This window comes from Dunckerocampus dactyliophorus, chromosome 14 (genome assembly GCF_027744805.1).
Source record: "Dunckerocampus dactyliophorus isolate RoL2022-P2 chromosome 14, RoL_Ddac_1.1, whole genome shotgun sequence".
Taxonomy (NCBI): domain Eukaryota; kingdom Metazoa; phylum Chordata; class Actinopteri; order Syngnathiformes; family Syngnathidae; genus Dunckerocampus; species Dunckerocampus dactyliophorus.
The window spans coordinates 5,910,663-5,937,952 of NC_072832.1; the positions used below are offsets into that span (position 1 = coordinate 5,910,663).

Genomic DNA, 27,290 nt, shown 5'->3' on the forward strand with positions numbered 1-27,290 from the left:
CAGGCGATATCGATGTGGTTGTTCGGGTCTTTCCGATTACACGAGGATAGCCACATACCTGTGTTCACATTCTCGATAAGTTTTTCCCCATTTTATTTGGTCTTTTTGAGTTAATTTTGACAAAATGGAAACGGCGACAACTACAGAAATGGACGCTAGCACAGATATACAGAATGACGCCGACTCCTTTGTTAAAGTGAAGTCTAAAAAGAGCCAAAAGCGGAAACGTGATCCAGCAGACATGGACACAGAAGGACCAGCTGCTCGCAAGAGGCCACAGTTTCCACCTATTTCTGCAGAAAAACTAAGGGTAAGCACAACCCATAACTTCTTATTATGTGTTATATGCAATATGCTGCGTTACAGTAATTGGCTATTATAATTTTTTTCCCAGGGGGCGGATCAGATGCGTAAGGTGGCTGTCCCTGCCCACAGGTACACCCCACTGAAGGACAACTGGATGAAGATCTACTCCCCCATCGTGGAAAACCTGCATCTTCAAGTTAGATTTAACCTCAAAACACGACATGTTGAAATTAAAGTGAGTTGCTATGGCAAATTGAGGCTGTGTGGGGCATGCTTTCATTTTTCAACCTGATGCCTTTAACATCTATCGTGCCATCTAATGTAAATGTAATTATTTTTCAGACATGCAAAGAGACACAGGACATCAGCTCACTCACCAAAGCAGCAGATTTTGTTAAAGCCTTCGTTCTGGGATTCCAGGTAGAAGTAAGTATGTCACGTATTGACAACAAACAGAAACAATAATGTGTATTGTGCGTTTGGAAAGTATTCACAGCGCTTCACTTTCTTATACATTTTGTTATGTTATTCCAAAGTGGAATAAATGTACTTTTCTGCTCAAAATTCTGCACACAACGCCCCAACCCGGAGTAAATATTAAACGAAACATGGCAAAATGGTGCGCGTTCACAGTGTCGCACGCCACATTGCAAAAGAAATGCAACCTTTCGATACGTTTGAAAAGCCAATAGTAGAAATTGCCTGGGAGATATCAGCGACATTGCATTTTATCTCCCTGCCTTGTCTGTTTTTATCCACCTGTTGCGTTGCTGTGTGTAGTTCTTTGACACCATGAGTAAGGATTGGTCTGTGACGTGATGACGTCCCGCGATTCCTGAGTGTTCTAGTAGGCGGCTTCTGTCATGCTTGAGTGCCATCTAGTGGCGCGAATGTGACATGACAAAATTATCATTGAATAATAATAATAAACCAAATGAAATTTTAGCACAGTTATCGACCAGCAAAATATTTATCGTGACAGGCTTACAGGAAAATGCTTTCATGCTTTCATGCATTTTTTTCCGTTCAAATTCACATGCCGAGCTCTTATCAAATGCACTTCTTCCATCTCGTGGTCGTTTTTTTATGGCTTAAAACTGCTCTAAAAGTGACATCCATTCATGTGCAGTTGCGTCATCACCTGTTTTTGCCCTCAGCGCAAAAAAACGTGAAAGACGTATAAATGTGTCTTTGGGATCTGGCGTTCAGGTTTCTGAAAACGTATAAATACGTCTTTGGTATGGTATGAGTAAAAAAAACAAAACAAAAAAAAAAACCTCCCGTGCCGAAAGAAAAGGTCCTGATGCACCGGCCCAAACAAAGGACAGTGAGGTGAGCAGGCCAACCCTATAGAGGGCCGTCATCCTGTCATGTCACCGCTATCCCTAAACAAACTTCGCTATGTAAACAAACTCAAAAAACAGGACGGCCGATCACACCAGGACAAACAGGAACAAAATTGTAACGGATGAAAACAAACCCAGGCTGCTGCTTAGCGTCCTGCCAACAGTCAGCACGAAGCAGCTGAGTGGCCCTGCAGCATGACGAGGCGAAAACGAGCCTGCAGCGAGAGCAGACAGCGAGCAAAGCACACCTGTCCACATTTAGATAGATAGATAGGTAGATAGATAGATTATTAGTATGTGGATGTTGTGTGTAGAATTTTGACGGTGGAAAATAATTGATTCTACTTTGGAATAAGGCTGTAACATAACAAAATATGTATGTGAACACCTTCGGGGTGCACTGTATGTTATGTTGATGTTACAGCCATAACGTAACAAGAACCCCCTGAAGCAATAAGTGTTTTCTTCTGTTTTTACATTTGCATGTGTTGCATAACACCACTATTGCCTCTTCCCAGGATGCGCTGGCCCTCATCAGACTAGACGAGCTCTTTCTCGAAACCTTTGATGTCACAGACGGTAAGAATTCATTTTATGGTTTTTTTGGGGGGGGTAGGGTCCCAAATGCACATCAACTGTGACGACTGTTCATTTCTGGTGTTTGTGGGCTGTAGTGAAACCACTGAAAGGAGACCACTTGTCCAGAGCCATTGGAAGAATCGCAGGCAAAGGAGGAAAAACTAAATTCACCATCGAGAACGTCACAAAGACTCGCATCGTCTTGGCAGAAACGTGAGTTAAAACATAATCAGCGATGCTTTTGAATAGAAGAATAGAATTAATGGCCGCATTGATCTTTCAACAGAAAAGTGCACATATTGGGCTCTTTTCAAAACATCAAGATGGCCCGAACAGCCATTTGTAACCTCATCCTAGGTAAGTTAGTTTGTTGTGTACATTCTCAACAGAAATAGAAACGTAACACTTTTGCTTTTGCTCCCATTTTTTTAATGAGATGAACACAAAGATCTAAAACTTTTTCTCTGTGCACAAAAGACCCATCATCTCCCTCATACATTGCTCACATATTTGTCTAAATCTGTGCTAATGAGCATTCATAATTCATCCAAAATGTGCAGTTTAGCTGTATTTAACGGTATTTGAGGCAAATGGTGCTCACATCAGATGCTTACTAGTTTTTTGACCCCCCCAAATACAGTTAAACTGCACATTTTCGAGTGGCCTTTTATTGTGGCCAGCAATAATCATGTCTAGTCAGCATCTTGACTTGCCACACCTGTGAGATGGTTGAACTATGGATGCTCACTAACAGATTTGTGAATAATATTTGAGAGGGATAGGCCTTTTGTGTACATAGAAAAAGTTCATCTCATGAAGAATGGAGCGTATAAATATGAACATGTATTTGTGGATTCATACAATTAAATTGTCTCCCCACTGCAGGAAGTCCGCCTTCTAAGGTCTACGGCAACATCAGAGTGGTCGCTAGTCGAGCTGCTGAGAGATTCTGAAGTGTGATTGGTTGCAGTGTTTTAATGTCCTCCATCATTGGCTGATGAAGTTCATACTGTTGATTATTGAGGGCATAACGCCAGATGAGGGATTGATCAACATTCTGTGTGATTTTTGTGTAAATATGATAAATACAAATCATCACTAGAGTGTTTTGTTTGAGAAGTGCCTCATGTTGGTATAATATTAGAAACAGTTATGAGTAAGATACAACACAGCCGAATTACCAGCCTATAATAAACACAGTGTTAAATGAATAGTTCGCACAGGTCGATGAACAGTGAGCGCTGTGTTTTCCTAAAGACAAGTCATTTCTGTGTGGGGCTTTGGATCAGAGGTGTCTGAACTTCTTCCATGCAAGGGCCACTTTGTTTTTTTTATAAAGCTAAGACTTTTCCAAAAATTACAACTTAGTTTTTCATACTAAGATTTTTCCTCATAACATGTTTGTCTTGCTACACTACAACTTTTTTCTCTCCATGTTTTGACTTTACTCTTGTAAAATCACTCTTGATTTTTCCATTTTTGCTGGGGTAAAATTTTTTTTTTTTTGTTACATTGTACTTTTAGAATTTGCTACGTTCCCCAAACAGCCTCTGGGCCGCACTTTGGACACCCCTGCTTTAGGTCACAGTGCAAGTGTCCCTAAAGAGTGGCCCACACCCGAAACCAACAATTTTTTTGCATTTTGCTAAAAAAACAAAACAAAAAAAAAAAAAAACACAAAGGCACAACTAACCTCAACAAGTTTATTTAAATTGTATTTCATTATTTTCATACAGTATCAAGTTTCCAACAGTCCCACAGCATAATATGCAGCATGCAGAAAAAGAGGGGGGTAAAAACCTTAAATATACCATCTGATAAACTTCCCCCCCCATACACACACAAACAAAAAAGAACCCAAGTCCCTCAGAAAAAGAAGCACTTACAAACTAAAGCGCAGTCTGAACTATAGAGAACAGCTGCATAGAAAATATACAAAACAATAAAATAAAAACTGTCCCCTTTAATAAGCTTGAGTACTGTGTGTGTGTGGCCATCTGAGACAGGATCAGATATGCAACTGTTTGAAATAGAAGCATGTGGCTGACCCGGCAAGAGGAATACAAAATAAAAATTACTACACATAAGTTGAGTTCATTTGGATTACCTCTCATGTACATTGACCAAACGTTTGGCAACATCCGTCGTGTGGACCAGTAAATTCTTAAATATATTCACATCACCATTCATGTGTAAACAAGAGGATTAGTTCAAACATGTTGATCTACATGCACAACAAAAAAAAAATTGAATAAAATAAAAAATTCCATGTCATGCAAGCACAGGGAGGCCAAAGCCGTGCAGTGCAGAGCTTTGGGAGTTTGGGACAAAGGTGGAGGGGTGGGGGGTGTTCCAGTTTCACATCCCGACTGAAAAAAAGTCCTGTTGAGAGCAGCAGCGGTGGTCCGCCTCTATCTTCTCAAGTAGGAAGCGCTTTTCCCTTGCAAGACTAAAAATGTCTTTTTTTTGTTTGTTTGTTTGTTTTCTCCCTGCTTGCTCATCGCCGGATGAAGTGATGGGAAGTTTCAAAAATGAAATGCCAAGACTTTAAAAACAGCATCCAGCCTATGCCATCCAGATTTGTGAAAAGGTTCCAAAACACTGCCAGCAAGAAGTCTGCTTCACGGCTAAATACTCATTCCAGTGACGACAAAACCCTTAAAATTGTGTTATGTGCATGCTTGCGTATTTCGAAGCTAGTTTGTTCCAAGAAAAAGAGTCGAATAAAGCTCTCGATGGAGCATGGTGGGTGGTAACTTTATGTGTGTGTGGATATGTTCTGCTTGGCACTTCATACCCTAAGTAGCTAGTTCTGCACTGTCAAGTCAGGTGTGAATGAATGTAAAAAAAAAACAAAATAAATATCAAACAAACAAAACAAAAAAGAGCTCATCTTCTCCTCATCCAAAATGTCTTTCAGGTCCGTTTTAATATTTTTTTTGTTTTTTTAAAAGTGACTGGTAGCTCTTCACTTAACACTTGAGCAAGGCTATTCCCAGTCGCAGGGCAACAGAAAGAGAGAGATCATTCTTCTGCCGATGGAATATGAAGCGTTTTTTTGTTGAGCAGATCTTCAGAGATGGAGGAGGAAGCGACTGGAGGGGGGCGGGGACTCGAGCGAGTGCGAGGAGGAGGAGGAGGACGACGACGAGGAGTGCTCACACGTCCACCACCATCTTTTTGTGTATATCCAGACCGCCGACCACCTGGAGGAGAAACGGCAAAAGAAATGTGCTCAATTATACAAGTGGGTGGAGTGTCAAAGCACAACTCTTCCACACCGAACTCATCCAAGCACGCTGGAACAAAAAAGGGCCCTCCCCCACAAAGTTGGAAGCATACAATCGTCCAAAATGTCTTGCTCAGATGAAGGATTCAGGGAGTAGAACTAGGAGAGCTAGAGTTCTAGTCAACACTCGAGCAGCAGCATTCTGGACCTTACAATAAAAGTAGAAGGGGTGCCCAAACATACTGAAAAATTAAAAAGGATGCAGGGCGGCCACTTTGCTACATTTTGTACATTGAAGATGCTTATTCATGCTAAGCCTGGGGTGTCTACATTTTTCCTCTGAGGGCCACATAGTAAAAAAGGAAAGGATGCATGGTCCACCTTGATTGATTGATTTTTTTTTAAAACCAACACATTTAAATATGCTAAGACGTTATATTGTGTATATTTCAAGAAAAAAAGCTTTGTAATATACAGTAGGTGACAAAGCTTTTCCAAGGTCCCAAAAAACGTGGACATGAGGACAGCAGCACCGCGACTGTCAGTGTCAGCCGAGGAGAACGCAGTAGATGAAGCTGAGAGTGACGCTTTTCATCACAAAGATGTGAAGCCGTGAACTATATTAAATGTTCCTTAACGTTCCTACTATCAATTACAGTAAAAGCGTTGAGATGACTCGCTTGTTAGGTAATAATAATCCCCCAGGAGGGTTTTAAGGACTTTATCTAGTTCAGGAAATAGGAGAATTTTCTCATATTGACACTTAGAAGATGATAAACATTAATATTTCAAATTGTTTTCGGTGGGTTTGTAAACATGACTACGTAACTAGCAACTGAAGCTGACAGATAACTAACAGATTGAAAAAAGCAGGAAAAAATGGCCTACATTACATACTCGCATTTTGTAAAAATGTAAACAAAATAAAATAAGGATGTGAAGGGCCCCAACGACTAGGTTTGCCTTGGGCCCACAAATGACTAAACACGCCCCTTGTTATAGGTGACCAAGCAAATTAGTGTAATATCTAAACCTATAGCTCATTAATATTCAATTCATTATTTTCACAATATGCAGAGGGTCAAAAACAAAACAAAACAAACAAAAAAAAAGAGCTACAAGCTGAAAATGGCCGCACTTTGGACACCCCTGTCTAGTATCAGGGAATGACGTAATGCCAGGCCGGGGGTTAGAAGTTGAACACCTCACACTCACTTTTGCCGCCCTGCCGACATGTAACTTATACACGGCGCCAGACACTTTGAGACATGACCTAATTGTGGGACGCTGTGTTATGCGAAGCCGCTGTTTTCTGTGTAAACAAAGATACTGTAAATGTTGGATCTACTGTGAGGGCTCTGGTTTAAGTACTGTGTTATGTAGAAAAAGGCAACTAATCCGGCCTTGACGTCACAGTGCTTGCTGTAGTTTTTCTGCATCACTGTATTCTAACACTTTTCCCCAGTTTTCATTGAAAAAAGTCTCCTAAATTCTGCCTCAGGTTTAGTACAGTATTGCATGTACGGTAACAAATTAGTCCGTTTGTCCTGTACTGTATCGTCAAGTGTCCAAACAAAGCACCCTGTGTGTTGCTGACTCACATTTTGTATTGAGTACGACTTCTAAATAACCCGCCATGGGGCCAAAGACGGTTGCGGGTGCCACTTTGATAAAAACACTATTGAATTTCCTATGGCCAGGATGTACGGGAAGCTTGCAGCAGCAACAATAACTTCCATCCATTCATCATTTTGCATTATTTTGCATTGTAAAAGTATAATTATTCTCTATAAAATGTATTTTTGCTCAATTTTTTGGGTGTCTGGAACAAATTGATTGGATTTACATCATTTCCTGTCGGGAAAATCGCCTCGGCTTTCACACATTTTGGTTTTCTTCAAACCTTTTGGAACGAATTGACGAAAACTGAGTGACCACTGTAGTTTTACTTTTTATTTGAGAAAAAAAAGGCATTAAAGCTTTTTACGTAAAAGCTAGGCAGCTTTATGTTGCACATTTTGTTCCCTTACTATACCCAAAAAGAACCGAACAGTGACCTGAAGGCTTATGGTTTGCGTTACACCCCAATCTAACACATATTTAGTTCATCACACATGGGAATGACGCTAATTCTAAGCTAATGATGCTCTTTAATGTAACAACATTTTCATTACGGAGGTTGGTTCGGTGATGATATTCCTAAGAGGCTCCATAGTCAACTTGATGACACACTTTTATCTGACTACAATCATCAGGAGCTATTTATAATACTTTTTTTTTGTTGTTTTACAGGCAAGTTTTAGCCCCCTTTGTTACAGCCTTGCATCATCCAGCAAACTGTTCTAATAACAATTGTGGTACACGAACAAGAACGTAGAGACGTATATAGACATTCAAAGGCAACATCATTACGTGTACCTGCAAACTCCAATGATATATCATTTGTGCTTCAATGTTTCACGACTGTATTTCCTTAGACTGAACGCTGGTTGTAATATTTTGGTAATTTATGGACATGACAGCTCTGAGGTTGCCAACACAAAAACACAAGAACAAACATATTGTTAAATTAACAGAAAAAACTCAGCATTACAGTAATCCCTCACCACATTGCGCTCCAGATTTTGCGCCTTCAAAAATATATCCATTAATAAGCCATGCTGTCTCTTGGTTGAAGACCGTTATTATGCGAATTTGACATATTTTTGTATACATTAAGCATTTTGAAACTAAAATATAAACCTAAGGCATTCAGAAGACGCATTCAAGATGTTGTGATCGTATGTAGTATACTCCACTGGTCACAAGGTGTCAGTAATGTTACATTTATTTGACAATAGCCACCACAGGAAGTACTGTATTGAACAGGAAGTGAAAAAAAAAAACTAACAAGGAACTTTGCCAGTGCTAACATATATGTCTTATTTGTTATATCTTATTTACGTGTTATTTTCTGTAATTATGTCTAATATATTGGGTAATAGGAGTGTAAAGGTGACTGTAGGGGTGTTATTTCACTAATTTAGTTTTCACTAAAACTGTATTTAGAAGTTTGTACACAGGTTTTCTATGCTCTGACTACAAAAATATTCCATTTATAAATAAGGAATCCTACTTCACAGACATTCCCTTATGGTCGGGTGTTTATCAATTAGCCGCGATAAACGGGGGATTACTGTATTATCTTCGTAAAGGCAGACGTTTGATTGGATCTCGTAAGCAGGTGTACCTAATGTTGTGTCCAGTGAGTCATACATGTTAGCTCACTTGTGCTTACAAAGCACAAATGTCAGAGACCACACATGCTGCGTCAGCACAAACGTCAACATAAAAATAAAATATAAAAACAAAAACAACTTACAGCGCAGAATTCTTCAAAGGATATCCTGCCATCGCCGTCCTTGTCAGCGTTGATGATGGTCTTGTCCACGATCTGCTGGAGCTGCGTGTCCTTCAGGTTGTTTCCCACCATCATCTTCAGCACCTGGAAGAGCTCGCCGTTGGAGATGTAGCCGTCCTTGTCCATGTCGTAGATCCGGAAGGCGACTGCGTGGGGCGGGGAGCACGGACCAAAAGACGTTACGTCACTCGCCATGACAGCTACCTTGTTTACGTGTTCCTAACAAGTCGGAAAAGGCGCGATTCTAACAGGGAGCATAGCGCCACCTGTGGTAGCGGAGGTGGATATACACTATTTCCTGTACATTACACTGTTGTGGTCCAGTCTGGGCTAACTGTGGACTTACATCGAAGTTTCTGTTCCTTGTCGCCTTTAACGCTGAACTGCGACACGCCCTCGATGAACTCTGTGGCGGCAGACAGTGACAATCAGTGGTGACAATTGATTACACACAACACAGCATATCAATGTTACTATTGGAGCAGTGGATGTGGTCAAGGTGTGGTGTCTTCTACATGTGTGGCTTCCAATTGTCAAGTATTCTGTTCTATAGTGCTTGCGTGGCTTATTGTACATTTCCTACTGCCCGTGTGGCTTACATTTGTGTAGTATTCTGTTCCTTGCAACCTGTGTGGCTTATTATTGGTTTCCTACAGCCTCTATGGCAGTGGTCACCAACCTATATATATTTATTTATTTATTTCGTATAAAGAATAAAAATAAACCCATCTTTGTATTATTTTCCTTGTCGCCTGTGTGGCTTATTATTGGTTTCCTACTACCTGTGTGAGCCACCTTTGTATTCTTTTCCCTACAGCCTATGTGGCCTATTATTGGTTACCAAATATTTTACAAATGTAAGTTGCAGAGGTAGTAGAAAACAAGGAACAGAATGCTTTATACCCTCGTCACACTGGCGGCAGAATGAGCCAGAATGTCGTCGGAATTAAAATTTGTGGTTTATTCCTGAATATTCTAAGTGCATTCTAAAAATTCTAACTGCATTCTGAATGCATTCCAAATATTAGGCCCATTCTTGTGGCCGGCCCGAATGTTCTGAGCATGCTAAAAACGTTGGAGATGGATTTGAAGGGGAAAAATATCAAACGACATTCAAAAGGTACTCTAACTGCATTCCATGGCATGGAGCCAAGCTCTACTGCCGGCAGCCGGCACATCATGCCATGCCGCCAAGGAAAAAAGGAGCCAAGCTTGCAAATTTCAAATCCTCTTCAGAATGTGGCGGAAATTTTGAAACTTTTTCATTCCGACTGGTTTTGCTTGATTTGTGCTGATTTATGCTTAGTGTGACTTGGGCTTTACAAATTAAAGCCACATTTACAAAGTACTCTTTTCCTTACTACCTGTGTGTCTTCCATCTGTCGAGTTTATGTTCCTTACTGCCGATATGGCATATTATTGGTTTCTTCTAGCTATGTGGCACCCACCTTTGAAGTCCACTTCCCCGTTGCCATCGGTGTCGAAGATGTCGATGACCCTCTGCACCAGAGGGTTCTGTTGCAGTTCTGGCAGCGACATGAACTCCTCCACGCTGAGCGAGCCCGAGTTATCGAGGTCGAGTTTCTTAAAGCGCTTCCCTAGCCGCTTAATCTCGTCAGCATCGACTGGGTGGGAAAAAGGGGGAAAAGGACAGAGAAGATGGGAGTTGAGACACACATACGTCTTATCTGCACCTGGTTCTAATTACACAAGCAAGACACAAAGAGTGCACTAACCAGTTGAGTCGACATGAGCATATGAGTCGTTGCACTTTCAAGGTTGATACAACAGGAAATAAAACAATAACAGCAAAAAAGAAACCAGGACTAGTCCTTGCTGGCACATGAATGAGCTGTCGCCAGGACGCCTCCACTTCCAACTAGGTCAAGGACAAGACCTCCATACTGCATGGCAGCAAGCTACAGATGGTACACCGCGTCCTGGTCCAACACGGGTGCAACCATTTTATTAGTGATCCTTCCTCCTCTAGACATGAAAAAACACCCCTATAGTAACCTTTACACTCCTACCACCAAATATAGTAGACATAAGAGTAAATAAGCCATCTAAGAAATAAATAAGACACGTGCGTGTTACTATAAATGTGTTCCCTAGGGGAGCTGAGATGCAGGTAGACAGGAAGTGAGGTTTTAGCTTGGCGTGGGTTACGCCCGCAACAATTGCTTTTTCAAAAATTATTACTAGGGATTTTTTTGGGGGATTATTGTGCCTGTTGTGACATCACTCAATCCTGCAATAAAAGCCTGTTTTTCCCGCTATCAAGTCTGGTGTTTGTATCTCACCAAACATTACAGTAACATTACTGACACCTAGTGATGACTAGTGTGAAATGCTACAATGTAACGTAGTAGAAACTAAATTAGTAGATTGCAATATATTGTCATATTTTTAAATATTTTGTCCCATTTTACTTTTCTTAAAAGTAATGTTAAAATCTTGTCATTCTCGTAGACCCAATCTCTTTTATCGTCTCGTGAAGTGAGTGTCTCGTAACACCCCTATTATAAACAGTAGGTGTGAAAAAAGAAAACAAAATTTAACATTATGGAAACCTCAAGGGAAAAAAGTCAAACAGGTGAACAGAGAATGAAACAATGCATACAAACGACACATGATGCACTTTTGGATGTTGGGGTCCTGGAGAGGAATCACAATTCTAATGATTCATTTACATGTAAAGGGCAACCCTAGCCTACAAAATGATCCAAACTTATTATTGCCCCGACTTGGACGTCATTAGAACATGAACTACCCCTTATTTAATTTAAACTGCAAAGTGTAATCATACGCAGCAATAACAAAGCCAGCTGTTATTTACTATACAAGCCCATCCACAAGTGGTCACATTACCGTGGCGGCCAAACCCAAAGGACAATGTGCTGTAATCTGAGCTCCCCGAGTGACTCCAGCTATCTAGTCATCATTATACTGCAGCTTCACTAGGCTTCGGCTTGCGTGGTTTCTTGCTGACCCACATGAGGGCAGCCTTGTCGGAAGCACTGATAAGAACTGTGATGTGTGCCAACTGTCATGGCCGCACAGAAGCAGAGAGTGAGATGTTCTCACAACGACGCAGAGACGAGAGACGGGCGTGGGTTGTGTTTATGGGTTTCGACGCCCGGACAGGCTGTGCTGCATCAGCTCGATGACTAATGACCGCATCGGGAAGATGGACGGAGAGGCCACATCAAAGGAGCACTGACCAGTTGAATAAACTGGTCCAAATAAGCCGTTAAATCAGAAACCATTCAATATATGCATATTTCATTGCTCAAAACAGCACACAACAGCTCTTTTGCAGATGCTGTTTCCTGTTTGAGTTGCAGTTTGATGCACAAAAAATTTTTTTTTAGGTCTGATGTACTTCCAATATAAAAAAAACTCATAAGCTGAAGCTAAAGAGCAATTTCATCATACCTTTTGAATACATACTGCAAAAGCTACATAAATACTGACGTAGATGTTCCATTCATTCATTCATTTATTCCATTTCTATGCCGCTTAATCCTCATTAGTGTTGCGAGGTATGCTAGATCTTTTTCCAGATGTTTCAATGAATGCCTATTTAATTAGCCATAAAAAACAATGCATTTCGATCGCTTTCATTACAAGCAGAGAACACATGCAGTGAACATTCACACAGGAGCTGCTGTCGGCCACTATCTACACTGCTAACCTGCTGCTATAGCACTAAGCTATAGTCAACTGTAGCAAGCTGACGTCACACGTCACTTCCCAGGCCGCAATTCTTAAAAGGCGCACACAACAAGTCATAGATATTGTATTACACGTTATGTCACGTCTTCTGAATGCTTTACAGTTGTATTTTCGTTCATTTTGCCATTTTTAGGTTTGGAAATGCTTAATTTGGGCCAAGAAGACATACAATTTGCTTAAATATGCATGTTTTTTTTTTTTTTTTTTACTAATAATGGGCTGCATTCAACCACGAAACAGCAATCATTTATGAATTAATTTTTGAAAAGCCACAATGGAGTGAGGGGAGGATGTTCAAACCGCAATATAGCAAGGGCCGACTGTACAGTGGTTAACTTCTTTTTACACTTGTATGACAAGTTCAAATACAAACTCTAAATGTACAGTGGAACATTGCTAACCTCGCTCCAGTTAGCGTGTTTTCCCCATTAATGTAAAAAAAAAAAAAAAACACGCCACAATTTTGCCTCGGTTTGCGTGCATTGTCCGGTTATGGTACAATATGGCCTGCGTCTTGTCATGTTATAATACACTGAGAGTCCATTTGTATTCTTAATATATTTTTTCCATCAGGAAACATCCTTGTTAGCATCCTATTAGCTAGCGAACAAAACGGCAACCTGGAAGCACCTGTTGTTGCTTGGTTGTTTCTCCGTAAACCGGAAGAAAATGGATGGACGGATGGATCTAATAAACGCTACATGTACCCACATCTGTGTTTCTAGGCAACTGGAACCCATCCGTCCCCCACCTGGTAACCAACATAAGTCCTTAAGCTGTTCCTTATGAGTCCTCATTTGTTGATGACAGTACAAGAGTAAATTAAATAGAATTTGCTGACATCAGAAAGAAATGCATGTAAAACATGCTTGCATGCAACATGGCTACATAAACAGGAGTCTATTCATGACTACAACCTACAACCTGCTAATTACAGTGCCACCTTTCGTCTAAACACACAAAAGGTAAGCTTAACTAGACTTATATACCCGGCAAATATGAGTTGGACACATAACACGCAAGCTAAGCATTGAGTGTTGAGCCACAACGTAGGTGAAGAAAAAAAAGCTAGTTACATAATACGGAAAGGTAGAGTGTGACATTTTAACCACTACAGTCCAAGCTTTCTGAAGAGGAGATAAAGAACCTTGGAACGTACAGGAAAAAATGTGTGTATGTGTTGCAGCACATTTGCAATTACAGTGAATCCTCAAACACCTCACACGAGTTAATATGAATAAAGTATTGCCTTATTCAAATTAATTCGAGAGTGGCAGTTACTTCTCAAATTTGTCGAACAACTTAAGTTTTTGGCTTTGATAATTGTTTGGAGTGTATGAAAAAGTGGATAGGTAAAGCATAGCTCTCTTTGACCACATGGTCATTTATTATAGTATAAGTACTGGACATGGCACAACACAGCAGCAACAGAACCAATGTTGTAATAACAGCTCAGATAGCATTAATCGCACTGATGAGTTCATTGTAAAAAACAGCTGGGTACATGTACCAACATTTTAAAGCTCATGCTGACGTAGATAATGCTGCTGGACGCTGACCACTCATGATACTTCAAATGCAGCTTTGCCACAGCCACAGCTGTACCTTTTCAGACCACAGTGCTAATTAGAGACCCAAGAAGTTATTTCCTTTTGTGGACCACGCACCAGCCCACTATAGGGAGACTCAGTGGTTAATTGAATAAAAGGCATTAATGGAGCATGACAGTGCTTTTAAAGCAAGCAAGCAGATCAGTCAGTGCCGGGCTTGTGTCCTACTGCCCAACCTTTTACAAATACAGTGGATCCCCGCATATTGGTGGTCTAGCATTCAGTCCCTGCAGAAAACACGTCACATTCCCCCTAAGTCTGCAATAATTCATAAATCTGTTTAATAAAGCATACGGGTCAAACTCAGGCCCGCGCCGCACTGTAATTTGTTGGGAAAATACTATTACCTTGATTACGCGATCTGCATAATCAAGTAATTGCACCGGTGTAAACTACTCCTCTGGCGCTACAAATTTAAACTTGGCAACAGTATTATACACTACTGGTCAAAAGTTTTAGAACACTCCAATTTCTCTGGAGGAAAAACCTACATTTTTAAGTGTTAAGGTGGTCTGTCTTCACACAAAAATTGCCTTTTTTGTTGCCATTTCCGTAGCAACAAATTACTTTCTCCAGTTCAATACTGTTCAACTGATGCTCTTGAGGGTATAGTACCGCAGTGTGTTCCAAACACTACTTTTATGCAGACAGAGGAGGTAGTAAGTAATCCAGAACTTGGAACACCTGTAGGAATTAGTAGCACCAACTGCCAAGGCTTGATCCACCTCCATTTCTGCAGAACAGCTTTAAATTGTTTACCCATTTTGTGGTACCTGAAAACAGGCATTTTTGTATAATTCTGAAATATAATCATTTTTCATTTTTGGGTAACCTTACCCTTTTTTTAACCACTTACTACTGTATCATTTCAAATTATTCATTGGACTTGAAAGACATGAATTTCTCTAAAAACTTGTAAAACTTTTGACTGGTAAGTGTATATAGCATGAAATTCACAACCATAGTTACTATGGGTGCCAGATTCAGACCAAAAGTAACAATAATTGAACTGTACACAACTAAAAACTAGTGGTCGACAGATTATCGGCCAGGCCGATATATGGAATTTTGACGTATATCGATATTGGCCTTTATTTAAATCCGCAAGCGGGCGTAGCGTACGGTGGCTCCTCGATGCAGGATCATAGTCCAGGCTTTATTAGAGTGTCAAAAATACAGATCTTTATGGGCGTCTCAATTACTCATGTTCATTTGCTATTCGCAAGACTTTAAAGATCTCAAAGAGAGGCTCCCAAAAATATAGCAGGCATAGAAGTGCAATCGTTTTTCCACTCTCCATACTGTGTGAAACTAGTGCATTGCTTCACTTGTGAAAGTGTGCCAGTGGAAGATGGTTTCTGTGTGCTGTTCAGGAAATCGGGTCGTTTCTAGAACTAAAAAAGGAAATGCACACATTTACGACTCGGCTCGCACACACCGCTTTTGAGTGTGCTCGCTGTGGAGGTGAGTGCAGCCACTTCGTGCATTAGGCTGACTGCTCTCGTAATGTATAGCTCAGCCTGCTTGTTGACAATGCAGCACCCGAGCTGGGCAGCGCATGGTGTTATTTATAGCTACGCAGTCATTAGAATTTCCCTGACAACTCCCCACCACGGCGGCTGTCACCACTTTCAGTGGCTCCCACCCTCAGGGAAATCCCTTAGCAACAAGGAAGTCCGAGCCGGTCGCCCCTGCAGGCTGCTCCAAACAGGCTAAGGTGAAACAGCGGCTATAATGACGGGGCATATTCATGGTAATGGTAAAGTACTACACCATCCAAACGCCATGTGGGGGCGGTGGTTTGTGGGTCTATTTGCGCAAGCTCCCACAAGTGGGCCATTAAATCTGATCCAAGCTCAGCTAAACTGACGATAGTGCCACTCTGCATTGACAGGTGCGGGGATAGAAGCCTTCAGAAAAAAAGTAACGACCCGCCTAATCCATAATGTAGTAGCAGCCACTCAAGATGTGGGTCAAACACAACCAAAATGTAATAGCTTGAAATGAAAGAGCGTAGCCAAACTACCAACAATATGTTATACATGGTGAAATCTTAAAAGGTCCCTTATTTTGCTAAATTGACTTTTAATGATGTTCTAACCCTAATATGTGTCCCTAGAGCCTGTCCCTCACTTGTTTGCTCCACTTTTGAGAGAAGAGGCGTCAAATGCTCGCTTATGAGTCCCACTGCGTATACACCCACCACTTAGCAAAAAAAAAAAAAAAGCAGGCTTTGCTACACATCCTGAAGTCATCTATTAGAGAATCACACAATGATGCTGCTTGGAGACGCTCACTCTGTGGAAAACAGACTTGGACAAACACAGCTCATTAGCATTAAAGCTACAGTATGAGAGATAAATGACACGTTGCCGGTAGGGCTCACTGAAACACTTTAAACTGTCTAAATTTGCAGCTGATGGGGTTAAACTAAGAGTGGCCGTAAATATCCCTGACTGAGGTCCTTGATGGGTTCAGCTCGTGGTCATTCATCATCCAACCCCTCCACCGTGGCATCATGCCTGGGGAGAAATGCTTGGATGGCCTGCAGTCTAAATATGGACGATGTGCTTATTTATCGTTATTTGGAATATGTCTAGGTCTTGCTTGGGCAACTATAACATACTGTATAAAATGGCAACTCTCAACCCTTATGTAAGGTAGCTTATTGCTGGAGCAACTGTTACTATGATATACTGTTTTGGGGGATCTCTGTGTGAAAGAGACTATCCCTCACGGCAGATTTGATTGGCAGTTAGCAAACAGTCACTAATGTGTTTACCGCCTCCCAGAACACTCGAGTGGAATAGTATTGGCTTGCTATCGAGTTCACAGTCACAGTGAGTTGTAATTTCTCATAAATTCACAAGGTTGGCACTTAAACACAAATCATCAACTCTTGAGCTCAATTGTCAGACTCATTAATCAGGCATAATTGCAATGAGGTCATCCTTTCAGTCCCTGAGCTAGATCTTCAAATTACAGAACGTCCCATTGGCATCCTTGCCTGTAGTAGGCCCATTTTTAGCCCTGCCCCTGTCCTCACTGTGTGTTAAATGTGCCAACAACACCACAGCTTGATGAGAATTTAAGTGTGTGACGGCTCGACACCAACCTGAGATCATCACCAGGTGGACAAAGTGAAGTTCGACCACGCGAGGCATTTATTTATTTATTTGTTGCTGTTGGGACTTTAAAAAGCAAATACTTACAATGCGAGCACATCTCCAAGGGGTAACTGGCTTCGTTTCCCTGAGGAGAGACAGAACAAAAAGAGGTTATTGATATTGGTATGAGTGAGTCAAGTCTTGTTCACAAAAATAACTCCCATAGGAGTCACCGAGGGGGCAATGACGATGATGGTGGTGATGAAACTGAGCCAGCGATTGATCGCCGTGCAGCTTCATCAACAGCTAGCTTTATTGTATTGTCCCACGTGGCGCAATTCATCTTCATTTTGACAGGGTTCCCATGGATTTGACATTTGTAAATTCCTTACTTTTTCCAGACTTTAGACATAGTAAATACTGTAGATGTGTATCATTACAGCTGCAACAATGAATCAATGATTAAGCAATTATCCAGTTAATCAAAACAATTTTGGTATTTGATGAATAGTTTTTTGCTTTAAGAATGCTGCGACAGGCTGGCGGACCAGTCCAGGGTGTACCCCACCTCTCGCCCAAAGTCAGCTGGGATAGGCCCCCACGACCCTAATATCCTTTAATTTCAAATGCGAACCGGACCAAACCACTAACTGTTTGTGTTTGGTTCATATTGATTTGGTCCATCTAAGGCCTGACCGATTATTCGATTAATCAAAACAACAAGCTTCAGATTTAATCGACCAAGAACACAATTGTTAGCTGCAGCCCTAGTATTATGAAAGTAAAGCATGGAATTAAATGTTTGTTTCATTAGTCTGAATATGGCTACCTGTTAATTACAGTTTAAAATTCGTCTTTTGGCTTTTAAAATCGCTGAATGGTCTAGCTCCTTCGTATTTGTCTGACTTATTGTCTGTTGTGTTCCTGTTAGAACAATGACGTCCAGCTCACAGTTTCTTTTAACCGCTCCAAGATCTAATAGTGACAGGGCTTTTCCTGTTGCAGGTCCTTGACTTTGGAATAGCCTGCCCCTAAACATTAGATCTGCATAAACGCTGGAGTGTTTTAAAACCTTATTGGAGTCTTACCTTAATGGACTGGCTTGTAACACAGGTTAATCTGGGCATTGTCTATACTGATTTATTATTTTTCATTATCGAGTTATCATTTGTTGTGTGTTGTCTTACTGTTTTTTTATTGTCCTGTTTGATTGTTGGGTATGTTTATTGTGCAGTTTTTGTGTTTTATTGGTTGTTGTACAGCACTTTGAGCATTTGAAAATGTGCTATATGAATCAATGTGACCTTTACCTTGAATATGCATGCCATTGTGTCACCATACAATTTCCAGGGGATGATAGCTAGGTAATGTAGCTCATACAAAGGGTTGGAGGATGATAAGAGCAAAGGGCTGGCCATTCAACTTGTCGATCTTTCTAAATGTTTTCTGGAAGGCGTCGACCACTGTGTGCCCTCACACAAACATCTTAGCTAGCCTAGCAAGCGCCTTAGAAAAACAGAGCTATTTTTTTTAAGTTATTCATAGTTTTATCTTAGAAAACAGAACAGTGGTAACAGTCTTGGAAACATGAATATTTTTCCATACTAGAGTTTCCATTGTCCATACTTCTCCAGACCTGGAAATGTATAAAATCACATTCCATACTTTTCATACTTGGGTAGGAGCCCTGTGATAAGTGCCTGAAGAACTGAATCCTAGAGGTGGAATCCTTCGACAAGCTGAAATGACTCGGTTGTTGCAAAGGTGATGCAATCCTCGCAGACTAATCTACTTCCACTTGTTTGCTGTCAGCTACAAAGACACAACCCATTGCCGCAACACTACGCTAAGACACAATGATATCCAATACAATAGCTGCAGTGTTTCCCATACATTCATTTATGTGTGGCGGCCTGCCACAAACAAACTTGGACCGCCACAAATACAAACATTGAGCTGCACTAAAAGTCTGCCTCTTCAGGGAAAATGATGACTGTAAATGTGGTCATTGTAGTCAAAATGCTTTGGAAGACATGCTAGCATACGTGTAACACACACATTCCCAAAGTTTTGCAGTCATTAGACAACCGATCAATGACTTATGGATAATTATTTGCCAAGTCTTGCCCGTATCCCTGCAAAGACGTTTGCCTTGTTTTTTTCCAACCACTGCAGCTCAAAGTGCTTGTCAGTCCCCTGAAGGCGTGTACCAAATTCTGTGGCAAAACACCCTAATGTAACAGTCGGTTTTAAAACTTTGGGGTTTTATGATAGTACCACATTTGTGGTGGTACATTTGTCAGAAAATACTAGCACAGGCAACACAGTAGGAGTTCGGGTTGTCCTGATCCAATACTTAATCATGAATATCAGCAAAAAAAAAACGAGTGATACCACTTGATCTATCCTATACAAACATTCCACACTACAAAAAAAGTAATAAATGTATGTATGATTCATATTAATATCGTATCAGATTGATATCAGTATCAGCTGATACTCAAGCTGCAATATGGGTATTGTATTGGAAGTGAAATCAAGACACCCCTAAGAGGCATGCATGTTGTGACAAATTTCGGGAGTAGAATTAACTTAGGCAAACAAATACTGATACTCTTGTATTGGGTCTCATTAGATTGTGTACCTGTAGGTATACCTAATGTTGTGGCCTTAAATTATGCCTCAAATGACACAACACACAAAGTGGGCCCAGAGCCACTTATGTCATCTGGCTTACGGCCTTGCAGACTTACCTCAGAGAGGTTTGTGGTATTTTAAGACAGCAAGGAGACAGAAGTGACGCGGAATTAAGTCATGGGAGCGACTTAGCTTTTGACACAGATTTCTAGACTACAACCAACAGCGCTTCGCAGTACACGCAGAACGACAGGCCGGCCGCGGTTGACAATAAAAGGGGTTGAATTTCAGCATAGCACACGACTACACCACCACTGAGTGCGGGTGTGCAGTCACCCGTAGTGACAATATGATACCTTTTAGAACACTATAGGACAATACACAGAGGCTGTAAACCACAATTCATTCAGAAAACAGAAAAAGTCCTGAGGCTCAGAGCTACGGGTCTTCACATAATACACAAGCCAAGAGTAACAACCTAAAGTATGCCCAGCCTGCTGATGCTTGTTTAAAAATATGATAAGCTACCAAAGTTGATGGGGAACTAATGCTAACGTCTAACGTCTCCAACTTGGGAACCTCACTCCATTGTTGTAGGTGTACACAGGACTGCTGTATTTACAACAAACTTCAGCATTTTTGGCCACAATTAGGAAGTATGGGTGATTCAATTCAATTCTTAATAGGCAATATTACAGAATATTTACTATACTGGATTGTTCATTCACTTAAGTCATCTTTGATTTTTTCGCCCGAAGTCAGCTGGGATGGGCTCCAGCATGCCCCCGCGACCCTAATGAGGAGAAGCGGTATCGAAAATGGATGGATGGATGAAACAAATGCAGTGCACATGTGCCGTTAGCGGCCAGCTAGCGCGAGCCCCTGTGGATGTAAGGAGACTTCCAGCAAAGCAGATTTGGTGTGGAGGATTACAGGAAGTACAGGAGTAACTCCAGCCACTTCCTCTGCAACAGGCTAACAGGCTCACCGAGCACCTCTGTGAGTACAAGACGGAATAAAAACAGCGAAGAAGCTGACAGAGAGGCAGCCTGGTGCAGTCTCATCAATAATGGATGCCTTATTCACAATCAATCAAGCCTTTGGAAACACAAAAGACATTTTGCATATGGAAGAGGATGGCTGGCAGCAACACTATGGCCAACTCCGAAAAACGCTCCTAATTATAGACCTTCAGCACCCAGTCACCAACGTGAAAGACGTGATGAGGGGGTGCAACACATATGCAGTAACACATTCTACTCTAGCATGTGTAATTCTTGCTAAACAAAATACTGTTATTTTTAGGGATTGGCTTTTTTGCCGATAACCGATATTGTCCAACTCTCAATTTTCGATTGTCATATCAACCGATACCAATATGTGTAACATCATACATCTCCTGTCATAGAATTAACACATTGTGGTGACCCACAATATTGTTTTAGACTTTCTCTTTGAGATTAATAAAGTATCTATCTATCCATCTATCTACCAAGTGTTCTTCCGTTTCTGGGTCATGAGGTTGTTGTAGCCACTTAGCTATTGCTAAAGAATGGTTGCTTGTTGCTTGAGTTGAGTGGAGAGTAAACTGATTGGTGTCGCCTACCTTGACACCTGTCTCATTGTGAATCGCATCTCCACATTTGGTTGACCCTCGACGTGGGTAAAAACGTCGACTGACGACAGAGACAACGAGACCGTGCCTTCGCCGCTACAAGCTAACGAGTTAGCTAACGTCGGTGCTATCTGCGGCACACCCACACCCGTGGTTTCAACATATCAAGCCCAGTTGCACCTGCGAGGAATAACACAAGATGTGACACAAGTAACAAGTACACAAGTATTTCCACGTATTGGTGCTGCTGGATGCCTCGATGCCAGCAAATACGGGAGCCCATAGGCCTATGTATACACAGCAGTTTTTTATTATAGGGAAAAACATGATACCAATATTACATTTTCATGCCAATATTGGGACGATATTATCAGATATCCCTAGTTATTTTATTCACATTTGTTAAATTGGCGATGTCTGATGACAAACCATGAGTCCCAATATTGATGTGAAGATGTGACAACGTGACTTGTTCTATTAGTGTAGCTCAACAACCAATGAAAACATGTTTTACAACACCACGCTTATATCATGTACTTCTTGTCCATATACTTCTCCTGTTAACTATGTTTGGAAGACAAGACTTGCAACATGGAAGAAATGAGACGATTGAAGCGTTCAGGTCAAAATCGTGTTGCTAAATTTGCTATTAAACGATGAATTTTGCTTTCCAACACCAGGGGTCAAATTTTGACAAACTCCTCCCAGGACTTTGACCAAATGAGCCCAAATCAAAATCATGTTTACCAGACAGACGGTCGACGATAATTTGCGAAGCATTTAAGCGTACGTCATAGGGCGTGGGTGGGGCATGGATACAGACTTTTATGGTCAGTCTGACGATGAGCCACAAAAATGTAAACGTTAATGACTCAGCTCTATAAAATCACAACTGACGAGTATGACGAAGATGACATCATGAAGCTATGTATTGGTCAAAGCACCGCCAAGTGGTAACAGGCAGTCCCAAAAATGCTCATGCGCGCAGCTTTAATTGGTATAAAATCTATCCAAAAGCAGTCGCTTGTGGTGTGCTTTCATCAAGTACTTGAGAGCGATAATGGCTGCAGCATCCGCTCATGAAGGCAGTACGCCTGCATCACTCCCGGCAGCACGTCAGTGTATTGAACACCAGGATGGATGGACAGCCAAAGTGAGAGCAGGACTGATTCATCTATCGTGCAGGGAGGCAAACACCCAGTTTGAACTCCAGAAGTCCTGTAAATTCTTTTTTTTTTTAAGCCTAGAATGCACAATGTAGGCTCAATTATTTGGGGAATTGTCTTAGGCGAAGAATGATAAGTGCTTTATTTACACACAAATGTATCGGACCATACAACCGAGCTTTATGGTACAGAATGCAAAGCCATGGCATTCGGGTTCGGGTCTGTAAATAGATTGCAGGCCATCTTTCACCCCACCTAGACAAATAAGCATCAGGCTAAATGCTACAAAAATAACCTGCTAACTCCAGACACACAAAAAAGGATGCAGTAAAAAGCATCACTTATTTGACTATACAATCCTATGTTTGTATGTGTGTGTCACGTGTAATCCTCTCCGCCACTTCTATCTCTACAAAAGGTTCTGAAGGCCTCATAATGCATGTTAACTAACATCTTATGCGTTAAACCCAGCAACACTCCATGCACTTCTTACCCCATTTCAGCTGATGTGTGCCCTCATGAGGCTTATTCACAGTAAACATCTGCAATGTACACTAATATTCTTTCATTAAAAGTCATTTAAAACAATGTCACCAAGACCAATTGGCATGGGATGTTCAAAAGTATTGGGACGTGCCTCTTAAGCAATTAATGAATCCGCTTTGAAAGACTGGACGAGAGTATGAATCCTAATTCATGAGTCCATCTTTGCGGGAAAAGCTTAGGTTAGGCCATTTATTGCTCCAGAATGCACATAAAAGCATGCTTGGATAGGTTTGGTGTGGACGAGTGCCCATTCAACACTATTGAGATGAAGTAGAACGGAGATGACGAGTCAGCAATGGTCTATGACCTCTCAAATGGACAAAAACTGTCCACAGACACTTCTTACCAAAAGACTGGAAGCTACTGAAGCTGCACATTATGTGGAATAGCCACATATCCAAATACTCATACAGTATTGTATATACAGTGAACAGTTGTTGCCTCAACTACAAATGCACAGATTCAACAGCGTTTGGCTGACCACAACCACTGGTACAGGTATTGGCACTGGTGCCAACAACCGCAGCGATGCACTTTGAGAATAAACGCAGATTGAGTGGGATGCTGGATTTGTGCAAGTGCAGCTCTTATCTCTCCGGAGTCGAGCTTGATTGCGCTGCAGCATATGGCCTCCATGGATCAATCCGCTATACTGTACGTGCCACTGCAAATGTGCACCCAACACTCCCTCAACCCCCCTCACTCACACACATACACACACACACACATATACATACACACTTCTACCTCAGGGTGCTCAATATTGTCATTGGACAGGCTGCAAGTTGGCACGCCATGTGCAGTATATTATGTATATGTGCTGTATTCTGCATAGAAAAGCCATGTAATATTATGTAGTAATATTATGTATTATGTGTATTATGTTGTAGTAGTTGCAATTTTTGCACGCGGTATTTTACGGAACTACACAAACAGCAAAGTTATCTACATAAATAAGCTCAGTTGTGACATAATCTTCCTGCTTTTTAACCCATTTCAGTACCCTAAAGGCGTCTTTTTAGGTGTGGATCACTTACACAGACATACACCATACAAAGCAACACTATTTAACATACACTAATTTAGAGTACTGTCTTGCTGGACCACGTAGTCCCCTTTAGTTTAGTTATTACTGAGCATTTGTTATTTTTATGTCAGCAAATCACTCTGAGCGCACAGGCACCATCTTTAATTGAATGAAAAATAGTCTTGTTCGACAAGTGTTGTAAAATTTGGTGAAAATATGTCTCTTAAGAAAAAAAACTTTGGACATTGAGCCGCCGTTATGCACGTCGTCATTCAAGACGGCAGCAAATCTTACAGTAGTTTCGTTAAGCGAGCGCTGAAGGAATGATTCAATATGTGCGTTTTGTTTTTTTTCCCTGGCAAAACCCATCACTTTTAAAGATTAAGTGGACTAACATTGAAAGACTCTAGCGACACCATAAAGGTTACTCACTTGCTAGCAAAATTAACAGACCGTTTTACTACTTTTACCTTTTGCAGTGCTGAACTTATTTTTACATGTTTGTGAAGACAAAAAAAATCCCGCCTCTGCCTATTCTTACATTTCTCTTCCTTATTGAAATGGTAAATAACTAGTTTTTTAGGGTAATTAAAATTGAAAGTGGTCTGATGCTGCTATCTGCAGAGGAGTGCTGCAGCAAGAAATCCAGCAGAGGGCGCAAGTCAATTCACTCAAAATGTTCCCAGCAGGAAGATACTTTGACAAGATGTAATATTGCGTAACTGCACCTTTTGTAACCGCAATACAGTATAATCTAGACCTGTGATTGTTTCTTAATGTGTAAAACTGAATTTTGAATGTTTAATAACTGTGAGAGGGTTTAAAGCATCAAAACTAGTCATTTTTAGGGCTTTTGATGGATGCATCCGTTATTCAGTTTGCTGGTGGTCTTAGAACGTAACCGGTATGAATAGCTAAACTCTAATAATAATAATAATAATAATAATAATAATAATAATGTATTGGGTTTATATAGCGCATCCACTGGATGCAAGGTAGGTGAAGTGTCTTGCCCAATGGCACAACAGCAGTGACTGGGATGGAGGAAGCAGGCTTTGAACTACCAACATTTCGGTTTTTGGCAGGCCTGCTACACCCTGAGCCACTGTCACCTCTGTACTGTAGTTCTGCTTCCAAAATCTCCAGCAACGAACTTATTTTTTTAATCCAAATAAATGTAGGATTTGGAAATGTAGGATCACGTAGGACCTTAGATGCACCAGCAGTGAACCACAACCTCAGTCAACGTCGAAATTTTGACGTAACAAGAAAATTGAACATGCATTTGTTTGCATCACGAGATGCACTCAATCATCTCAATATGTCAGCTTAATCAATACAGCAAGTCTTTGCTGTGTATCTGTCCAGTAAGATTGAGTTTTTTTAAAAGACAATTTAATGTTCTTTTGCAGGACTACATTATCACCACACCTAATAATGACAGTGACTGTTGGGGCTCAAGATGACAGTTGAAAATGTCAATCCCAGTTCTAATCCTGTTCTGTTCTGGACAATCTGATGGTCACTCCACTGATGCCTTGTGGTTACTAGGCAACCTCAACTTCACTTATTTAATACATAATGAGCAGCCAGTACGATGCAATCGAGTGGCCTGCTAGGGCGGTTTGCTTATGAGTCTTGCATTGCAAACGTAACATTTGGCCATTATGCTAACTGCATTGTTGCAAATGTCAACACATATATTTCACAACGATGAGTCTGCACAAAAACACATGACGTTCTTGTCTGCAGTCTGGCTGGCTTTCCCGTCTGTATTTGTGTCACCAAAACTAAAAAAAAGCAGTGACAGTTCAGCCGAGAAGGGATCAAGAGAAGCGAATGTGGGCCAAAGGCTTCAGGGTGCTGCTGACAGCCTCCGGGTATCGCACAGAGGAGCCAACAGTGGCAGCGAAAGCATGATCCTCACCTCGGGTACTCGTTGTGGTCGGCTTTTAACCCAAATAATCAAAAACAGTTGCTTACTCGATGTAAAAAGACGCGGGCCTGCTAACTATGGAGGAGTGTTTACCAGGCGCAGGGTGAAAACAGTAGCCGCTTACCATGGTGCTGCTCTGATGATCAAATCCAGGCGACGTGGACGGAGATTCCGCAGTGGGTGTCGGTGGGTTGCCGTGCGGGGGCGAGGAACGCTCAACACACCACCACTGTGGAAGGAGGGGGTGTCACTTCTCGGCTTTTACAGCCAGCTTTGGGGCTCTCTTTTCAGGCTCGCTCGCCTTCGCCGGAGCGGTGACTGCAGCGGCGGGAAAGAGAGGGAGAGCCGCTGGGCGGGGACAGTAAGGCGGAGTAGAAGGCTCGTTTTGATACGCTGGCGGTGGCAGAGGGGCGGAGACAGGATAAGTCGAAGGAGTGGGGGGTGTTACTCTACATCCTTGGAGTCTGCGTTTTAATGATGTATTTACAAGACACCCAAACCTCTTCATTTAATTTATATCTAACAAAAATGCAATTTATGGAAAACATGCAAAAATATTAACAAACGTATAACATGATTGGTATGTTTTTACATGTTCGTGTGCTGTAAATCAGATCGCGATTAAATTCTATCACTCGTCTATGCAATTATTTTGTATAACACAATATTGCATACGTTATATATATACAATGTTATATATATACATTTTATAGGCTAACATGACCATATTTAAACGTAAGTATATACACTTGTACTTTACTTTGTGTATTTTGTATATTACACTACTTCTCGATTACTGTAAATGCTGTTGCTGTTTGTTTAAAAATATGATTATTTTTATCGAGGCGCTTCTTTTATGACGTCACATAGGTTCGTTTAAACGCGGAAGTGAGTCGCTTATCCACTTTACAGTGCTTGTGTTCACATATAAACAGTAAGGCTCACACTTTCTTTCACAAACGACACAGTATCTGCCACATACCTTCTCAAAGTATATTTTATGAAACGCTAAGTGACATTTTCAAATGAATGTTTTTTGCCATATATT

General features: G+C 41.1%; 2 protein-coding genes across 2 annotated transcripts; one reads left to right on the forward strand and one right to left on the reverse strand.

Annotated features, from left to right (window-relative positions):
- The first annotated feature begins 38 nt into the window (after window positions 1–38).
- Window positions 39–5,297, forward strand: pno1 (partner of NOB1 homolog). Its single transcript, XM_054799024.1, has 7 exons — window positions 39–310; window positions 395–541; window positions 649–732; window positions 2,171–2,231; window positions 2,327–2,444; window positions 2,518–2,588; window positions 3,117–5,297. The coding sequence occupies exons 1-7, from the start codon at window positions 125–127 to the stop codon at window positions 3,182–3,184; spliced, it is 735 nt and encodes a 244-aa protein (XP_054654999.1). The 5' UTR covers window positions 39–124; the 3' UTR covers window positions 3,185–5,297.
- Window positions 3,921–26,583, reverse strand: ppp3r1a (protein phosphatase 3, regulatory subunit B, alpha a). The gene is made up of 6 exons (XM_054799025.1): window positions 26,367–26,583; window positions 17,421–17,460; window positions 10,309–10,485; window positions 9,207–9,266; window positions 8,822–9,006; window positions 3,921–5,437 (listed from the first exon to the last, which is right to left on the reverse strand). Exons 1-6 carry the CDS (start codon window positions 26,367–26,369, stop codon window positions 5,390–5,392), a joined length of 513 nt encoding a protein of 170 aa, XP_054655000.1. The 5' UTR covers window positions 26,370–26,583; the 3' UTR covers window positions 3,921–5,389.
- Window positions 26,584–27,290: the final 707 nt, after the last annotated feature.